The 8,468-nt window shown below is 49.6% G+C and overlaps 1 protein-coding gene across 1 annotated transcript; it reads right to left on the reverse strand.

The window, feature by feature from the left end:
• Positions 1–3,017: 3,017 nt before the first annotated feature.
• On the reverse strand, positions 3,018–4,026 carry LOC148378877 (janus kinase and microtubule-interacting protein 3-like). The gene is made up of 3 exons (XM_088367644.1): positions 3,772–4,026; positions 3,586–3,651; positions 3,018–3,524 (listed from the first exon to the last, which is right to left on the reverse strand). Exons 1-3 carry the CDS (start codon positions 4,024–4,026, stop codon positions 3,396–3,398), a joined length of 450 nt encoding a protein of 149 aa, XP_088223770.1. The 3' UTR covers positions 3,018–3,395.
• Positions 4,027–8,468: the final 4,442 nt, after the last annotated feature.

Here is an 8,468-nt window from a genome sequence, read left to right on the forward strand (position 1 = left end):
AACACTTAGCTTGTTATTATGTTCAAGGTAATCAGATTTGTTTATCATTCTAATGGCCTCTTCAAAACTATTCTGGATTACTACTTTGGATCTATTCTACATTACTTGGCAACAACATACTCTGTAACAGATTAGGCAGTATAATCACATATGTTAACTTGAGAGTGCCCACACTCAATCTACTTATCGTGATGTGTTAAATCAATTACTGTTAGACATTATTTGTCTGATAATCTACCAAATCTTTGAATTGAAGAATTTGTGATTTAATTAATAGCTTGTTCAGGGTAATCAGACTTGTATATAATTCTAATGGCCTTCTTTTGAAAACTATTCTGAATTACAACTTTGGATCTTATATTACTTTGCAACAATCTACTCGGTGACAGATTAGGCAGTATAATCACATATGTTAACTTCAGTGCCCACACTGTATTTATTTATGGTTATTTGTTAAATCAAGTACTGTTAGACATGAAATAGGAAGTGTTTAACATAAATGTTATGGCTACTCACCATTGTAGCTCGCTCCTGGTCAATGATATGAGCCTCTTCTTGCAGTGGAAAACTTGCAGCCAACAAACACCGTGGAACCTAAAGGAATGAAATTAAACATTAACATTTCGCCCGGACCAACATTCACACGTACAACGCAACGCGGCTACACTTCTGCTATTACAAACGTAAATCTCCTTAAACACAACGAGTGTTACTTACCGTGTACGCTCTAGGCAAAATTGGATGTGATGCAATTCCAAATCTATCTGAAACGGCAGTTAAAAGTAGAGTTACATCAAGTTTTCTTTTTTAATCAACACAATCATTTACAACCGTTGACCAGAAAGAATCGTCGAAATTCGACGTCCCCCACAAACGCCACGCTCACTCGCTTTTCAGGGCAACAAAAGTACTTCTTTTTAAAAACGATGAGTTGTACTTACCGTGTACGCTCTGGACGGTCCAGTTGCAAGCAGAAAATAAAAATATTTCTCTTGTTAGTCGTATGTTACCATCCGCTGTGTCTTTGTCAACATCGCCGCCATTTTCCTACTTCCTGCTGCGAGCCACGCCCACGGATTTAAATTTGGGCGGAAGCTCTTTCCATTGGCGTCGTTTTCGCGTATAGCAAATCCGATTGGTTGGGAAGGGGGCACGGTTATGCAGCCGAGGAGTCCTGTGATCGGTGGGATGTAAAGTAGGCGTCGACGTCACGTCCGCGTCACGTGACCACGACGTGGCAGACGTCAAATAGCAACCGCTGTTTTGTTTAGTAGACTTACAGTTGTTATGCATTGACATAATGGCGCACACACCAAATAGATTTAAATAAATTAAATAATTCTTCTGCCCACTCTCTTTTAAACAAGTTAACTCTCCCCGCGGATTTGAATTCCGGCGAAAGTTACGCCCATCGACGTCACGTATGTCACGTGACCACGACGTGGCAGATGTCATATAGCAACCGCTGTTTTGTTTAGTAGATTTACAGTTGTTATGCATTGGCATAATGGTGTGCACTCAAAATAGATTTAAATAAATTAAATATTTCTTCTGCCTACTCCCTTTTAAACAAGTTAACTCTGCCCACGTCCATTGACGTCTTGTCTGCGTCACGTGACCACGACGTAGCGACGTCATATAGTAACCGCTGTTTTGACCAGTAGACTTAGTTATTATGCGTTGACATAATGGCGCACTGGTTAGCATGGCCACCTCTTAAGCATGATGATGCGGGTTCGACGCCTGATCAATGTTAGCATGGAGTGAGCTGAAGTGCATGGCGCTGAAGATTTGAATCTTTGAAATGCGCTGAGGTCTGACATATCAGGCAGAATGGTTTGCCATCACGTTCAACAAAAAATAGAAACTTTCCCACTCTGATTAAAACGTCCTGTGTTCATCTACGTATTTTCGTTTTGCTGTGCATCTTTTCCCTGCCATTTCGAGAGCCCAATTGACACTCATAGTTTAAAGAAATGTGTTTGCCCATCCTACTTTGTGGAATTTCACCACATGCGCTTTTGACCAAAATACCAAATTGAACTCAAGTGAAGCCAACACGCACAACCCCACCCCCCCCCACACACACACACACACACAAATGTTGATATGAACATAAAAGAGCCGCATGCGGTTCGGGAGTTGCGGCTTGGCCAAACCTGTACTATACACCTTTATTTGTATAAAATTTTCACAACAGCTGTCACACAAACAAAGCGGGAAAAACCGAAGACGTGCGTGTTCCGCCCACGCTGGATTTATTTGCACCTTTGAAAAGACACCGTATTGCCGCAGATGTGGCAAAGAGTACTTTTGGGCATCTGAGACGGAAGGATGTCCAAAGCATCACGTCACCTGCTCTGGTAGGCATGGTGGTGGGACGTTGAGGTCAACCGCTTTGGGGTTGGCTGACTCTTTGATCGCAGGATGCCACACACTTGAAGACAGAAGCAGAAAAGCAGAGCTAAATGCAAAATGTACTCACCGGTGACTCCAATTTTTTTCCCCCCTGAAGAAACAGCTGGACGGGTGGCCCCGGCTGGCCAGTGGGACTCTCGTTATTCTGACCCTTTTTAGTGCGCGTTTGGGGCAACAACCGTTTTTTGTGGCGCTCTCTTCTGGTTCAAAAGTGCCCTGCATGTGAATTTGCTTTTCCTGCCTTCTGATTGGATGAGCGCCGGTGTGACGCGGTGCCTCTGTCACCGTGGCGGGGGGTATACGTTGGCATCGGAGCGTCTGCCAACGTCTGAGACCGGCTGGCAGTGTATCGGAGGTGTCGAGTGCGGTGCCGCTGGAGCTCACTCACCAGCTGGTGTTAGGGCCACAGAATGAAGGCCAAGGAGAAGAATAGAAAGAGAAACAGAAACTTCTCCTCCAATTGTTTGATTTGTCTCTTCTGAGCTTCGATGAATTCTTTCAGCTCTTTGTTCCTCTAGGACGGACAAATGGAAAGTGGCATTCAAAAGCCAGTAAGCGTGCAAGTAAGTGCCGGGCTGGCTTTGGGCCCTTACCTGTTGCGCGCTGTGCAGCAGATCCATTCTCTCTTGGAGGATGCAAGCGTCGCGCTCCCTCAACTCGCACATCAGGGCTCGCTTCCATTGGTCCACGGCGCTCCTAAGCTCTTCTCTCTGATCCGCCGTCAGCACGTCATTCACGCCAGCGTGGCTGGCTTTTTCGCCGTCCGTGGCGGGGCAGTCCCGCTGCGGTAGCGCCTCGTACAACATGGCCTCCAGCTCCAGGATCCTCTGGGCCGCAATCCTCGTCCATCAGTGGTCCGGCGGGAGATTTGAGGGCGGCTTACCTTATGAGCCTGGTCCATGGAACACTTCCTGAAGTCCAACTCTTCATCCAGGTAGCCCTTCTGCTTGCAGAACATATCCTAGCACAGCTCAAGGTCAGAATTGTTGGGGCACATTGCCGGAGTTCCCCTTGGCTGATGTCGCGTGTCTGTCTACCTTCTCACTTTCAATGTCCAACATCTTCTGTTGAAGTGCTGACTTGGTCACTTTGATGTATTCTAACCACTGAGGAAAGGCTGCTGTCACATAAGCAGAATGCGAGAGCGTGCGTGGACGTGCGCGTTACCTTCTCGGCTAGGGTGAGAAGGGTCCTGGCGTGAATCCCGACCACCTGCTCCTCGTTGGTGAGATTCTGCAAGAGCCCAAAGGCACAGCGTCAACAAGCTTCTTTCAGCGCAAAGCCTTCCAAAAGTCACATTTGAGCCGCCGAGTCTCGTGGAGTGCGAACATAAGGAGTTCGACATACACTTACGGCGTTATAGCCCAGGATGTCCAGCTTCTTCATCAGATCACTGATGACGATGTCCGGGGGAAAGGCGCAAGGAGCAATGTAAGGTGTTCTGGGACCTCGGGTTAAGGTTAGGGTTGCGAGGGACGCCTTACGTACGCTCACGCCCTCGGCCTCGCAGTAGATCTGCAAAGGGCTGAGGCCGTCTGGGAAACGGACTTGCAGAAACTTCAAGACGGGGGAGCGCCACTCCCTCTCCTGAAAGGCAGAGGCATGCATCCGTCCGTCCGTCCGTCCGTCCGTCCGTCACATCTCTGGCCTCAACACGCTTGTGCGAGTCTTCCCACCTCCAGCTCCAGGATGCGGAACTCAAGCAGTTCGTTTTGGTCTCGGATATCCTGGATGTGCTCTTTCAGACGCGCTTCTTCCGCCTCCATCCGCCTGACCTGAAAAGACAGTCAGACCTCATCTGCGGGGCTTCCCGACAGGTGTGACGCCAAGCGACTCCGCCCAGCGCCTTTCTTTCCGTCACCTTTTCGGCCAACTGCTGATTGCTCTGACGCAGCAGCTGCTTCTCCTCCACCCACTTGACATTCTAGAAGAGACAAACGCGTGGACAGCTTTGGAATGTTGTGTCATTTTCATCCACAAATTCTTTGGTTGACTGGAAAATGACATTTGCTTTTCTCCGCATTTTCCCAGCCACGTTCGGGGGGGGGGGGGGGGGGGGGGGGGTTGGTCCAGTAATGCCAGACGGATGAGTGACTGAAGAATGTAGCTATTTTGTCTGAGAAAAAGGTGTGCTCATTGATGAGCTTACCTGTCCTTGTTGCTTCAGCGCTGACTCCAGATCTGCTACTCTGCTTTGATAGTGACCCATTTCTACCATCAGCTTTTCTCTGGTCTGAAAGGAGGAGGAGGGAGGCTCCTCCTCCTCCTTTCAGACCAGAGAACACCCGAGGCTGGGTGAGAACGGGGAGGCTGCGACCCGGCCGGGGGTTGCGGGAAGGGGCGCCACCTTGATCTCCTTCTCGGCGTCGTAGTCCCCTTTCGCTGGTCTGGGCTAGCAGAGCGTAGGCTCGTTGTAGCGCTTGATATTCTTGCGTCAGCTGGCGGTAGCGAAGCTCCGCCTCTTCATGCACACACCAATGCAACACAGCACTAGTACCAGAATCAGTCAGACCGGCGACAAAGCACCCGCGACGCAAAGACGAGTCCGATTCCAGGCTGAAGAGGAATGTTTGGTGCCAATACGCTGGCAGAAATGGCGGGCTACCTCTTCGGGTTCCGTGTCGGGGGTTCTGTCGGTGTGAAAAGACAAGGACGATCCGTCCGAGTCCACCAACACGTCTTCGTCGTAGCCGTAAAATGTTTCGATGACCTGCGGGCGCGGAAGCAAACATCTCTCTGAACAAACTGAAGCGACACCTCACGATGAATCGACGAGAGGAACGATAGCGAGAAAAAGGCCATTTCATCTTGCGCAACACCAAGCAGCCGCAAACAAACAGACTCACCTTGCAGGACCTCACGCTTTGTTCCTCCTCAGAGATTCTCGACGTCGGTATCGTAGCAGCAAATCTCTCTCCTGTCGACACAAATAATCCGCCTTTGAGATTCTTTGGATGCAAAGGGAACGAACGGCTCCGGCGCAGAAACAAACGCGACTCACAATGACATTTCTGACATGAGCTCCTGTCTCCAGAGCCTGAAAAACACGTCACCGGCGATGATTGGAGGGACGCTCGTCTTTTCCAAAAGTGACAACTACAGGGTGTGTCAGGGTTTTCCAGATTATCTTTATCGTATCATTGTGTTGCTTTGACTTTGACTGCGACCTGTAATAAATAATATTATTTATCCCTTATTTATCCCTATCGCTTATCCCTTCCTACACAAAGTCGTAAAACACCCCTTGCTATGTTTTGACTAGAGGTCAAGGGCTTCCTCTATTCAATCCACTCTTACACCCACCCTGTTTCTCTTAATTAAAATGCTCGTGCAGGAGCCGAGAGTCAGACTTCATTCGTACAACGGATGGACTCTCCACCTGCAGGTGTCCAAAAGAACTTACTTGTCTCCCGTGTGGTTCTTGCAAAATAAGTTGGAGCGAGCGCAACTCTAACAGGGTGCATTTTGCCACTAGCTGCCTACGGACAATGACGTCGCGCTCGCGGCTCATGGTTGACGGGCTGAGCAGCCGGGCAAGTCCGTCGTTTTCAGCGCACAGCGAGTGGCAAAGGCGCTGACAAAACGGGAGCTTTGAGCTGCTGAAAACGGCAAAACAAGTCTAAAGCGTGTTCAAACGCGTGCGCACAATGCTCCTGCTTGAAAGGTCTGAATTTAAGGGGCCAATTTTTTGGATGGCGGCCGCCGGCCAAGCTTTGGACGGAAAAGGTTTCCTGGCGACAGCGAGCGAGCGCGGCGCTGCCGTACGTGCACCGAGTCGCCTGCCTGAAGACCTTGGACAAGTCGTCGATGATGTGCCGCTGCTCCACAACTTGAAGGAACTCCATTTCACCGTCCTGCTGGCCGCAACCGCGGTCCAGGTCATTGAGCGAACTAGGCCTTCTCTGTGGAACACAAATGCAGTGGACTCTGTTGGCACGCCGCCGTTGTCCGCGTCGACTTACCAAGCTTGCCATCTCCTCGTTCTCCTGGGTGACAAAGCGCACTTTGTTTTCAAGGCGACACAGCACCAGCGAGAGTTCTTCATTCTTCCTGCTCAGGCGTTTGTTTTTGTACAGGAGTGGCAGAAACTGGCTTTCTGTTTCTCTCAGTCGCTTTAGCTGCAAGCATGAAGTGCGGGATGTGAAAGACGCACAACACGCGGGCCAGAACGTATCCATTCCTTTTGCATCGGTTTGAACGGAATCGTGGCTTTGGCTCCCAATAAAAGACATCTACCAGGCAACCGACTCGCCGCGCCGCTCAACTAATAAGCAAGCGCAATGGGTGCCTCGCTGGATGGCGCGCATCAAACGTAGCGCAAACCTTCAAGCGTGCCGTCAATAAATTACCAGTTCATTGCGCTCTTCAGAAAGCAGGGCGTTTCGATCCTCCAGTTTCCTGATGACTGCGCTGAGCTCAGCGATTTTCAGATGAAACCGTCGCGTGTCCCGATCCTCCTGAGACTGAAAACGCCCCGCAACACACACACACAAGCACTCGTTCAAAGTTCAAAACTGTTTTTGTGCTACCTTCCTCCAGCAACGAACTAAGTCATGCGTACTGCAAGTGTGTGATGAGGTGGCTTACGCAATGAAGAGGATTGCTAGTAGCGGCGTTGACCCCACTTCCAGGGTAGTTTAGGCCCGCCCTTTGGGAATCCCTCAGGGCAGCGATCTGCTGCTCGGCAGCCTGAGTCTGCAGCTGAAGGCGGTGGACGTGGCCGGCCCCAGGGCTTCATCCAAAACACTAACCGCTCTGTCTTTCAGCTTGATCTCATCCGTCTGGATGTACAAACGGGGAGCGCTCAGGCAGGCGGGCAAACTCATTTGCCAGAATTGTGACAAAAACAAAGAGAGCAACCGGCCAATTTTTTTCTTGAATCGACTAGAACACCTTTGCTGTGACAAAAGCGAAGCGAGCAACCGGACATTTTCTTCTTGTGAAATAGAATAGAATAGAATGCCTTAGGTGTCATTGCACTGCAGGTATACAACGAAATTGGGAACATAGCCACGCACCGCGCATCTGATCAGTCCTACCAGTCGGCAGATCTCCCTCTCGCAGTCTCTCTTGGTTCGGCTCAGCTCCTCCCGATGCTGGTGATGAGCCGATCGGAGCTCGGCCGCTCGGGACTGCCAGGCCTGCTGGGCCGCTGCCAGGGCTTCTTCCGCGCTCCTGGTGGAGGCGACACCGCTCGGTCTACCGACACCGCCGCGTCTCCTCCACCTCCGCCAGCAAAGCGCCCCCCCTCCTCACCTGAGCAGACATTGCGCCACACCGGGCCGTTGAGACCGCAACGGAGCGCCGCGACGCTTACTGGGGACAAGCTACACAATACGGTAGCGGCCGCATCGAAGCCCGACGTGGCGTGCGGATAGTCAGACACGGATAGAGCGGATCACCTTGTCCATGGAGCCGTCCCTCAGGCTGAGGACCAAGGCATTCAGTCGCTGGATCTCTCCATCTTTGATTTTGATCACTCTCATCAGCTCCATTTCATGCTGCCGCAGTAATGTCTCCCTGGTAATGGCTAACTCTTTCTGCTTCTCCTCATGGAGTTTGCTTTTGAGTTCCGTCATGGCGGCGGTGGCACGGTGGTGCTCCGCCCGCAGGTCCTGACTTCTCTCTCTCTCCAGACAGCTGACCTGACATGACTTAGACTTAGACAAACTTTATTGTCATCTTGTCTGCACATGGTGCATACAAAACGAAATTCCGTTGCATACGTCTTACAACAAAGTAGTGATATTGCAGTTGAATAGAAGTAACATATCCTATGAAAATATATATATATACATATATACTATATATATATATATATATATATATATATATATATATATATTAAAAATAAGTATAAAGTGCAGCAGTGATAATTATGCAATAGTGCAAGTAGGCAAAACAGTATTCAAGAGTGTGCAGAGGAATGCTAAACCATGTATTAAACTTCTATTTAAAGGGTTTATACAAGTTCAGTAAAGTTGGTAGTGCGAGATAGTGCAAGATAGAGGTCCGTAGTGTCATAAAGTACAGTTCTGTGAATGTGTGAT

This window comes from Syngnathus floridae, unplaced genomic scaffold, assembly GCF_059516105.1.
Source record: "Syngnathus floridae isolate MCC-2025c unplaced genomic scaffold, RoL_Sflo_1.0 HiC_scaffold_24, whole genome shotgun sequence".
Lineage (NCBI taxonomy): Eukaryota > Metazoa > Chordata > Actinopteri > Syngnathiformes > Syngnathidae > Syngnathus > Syngnathus floridae.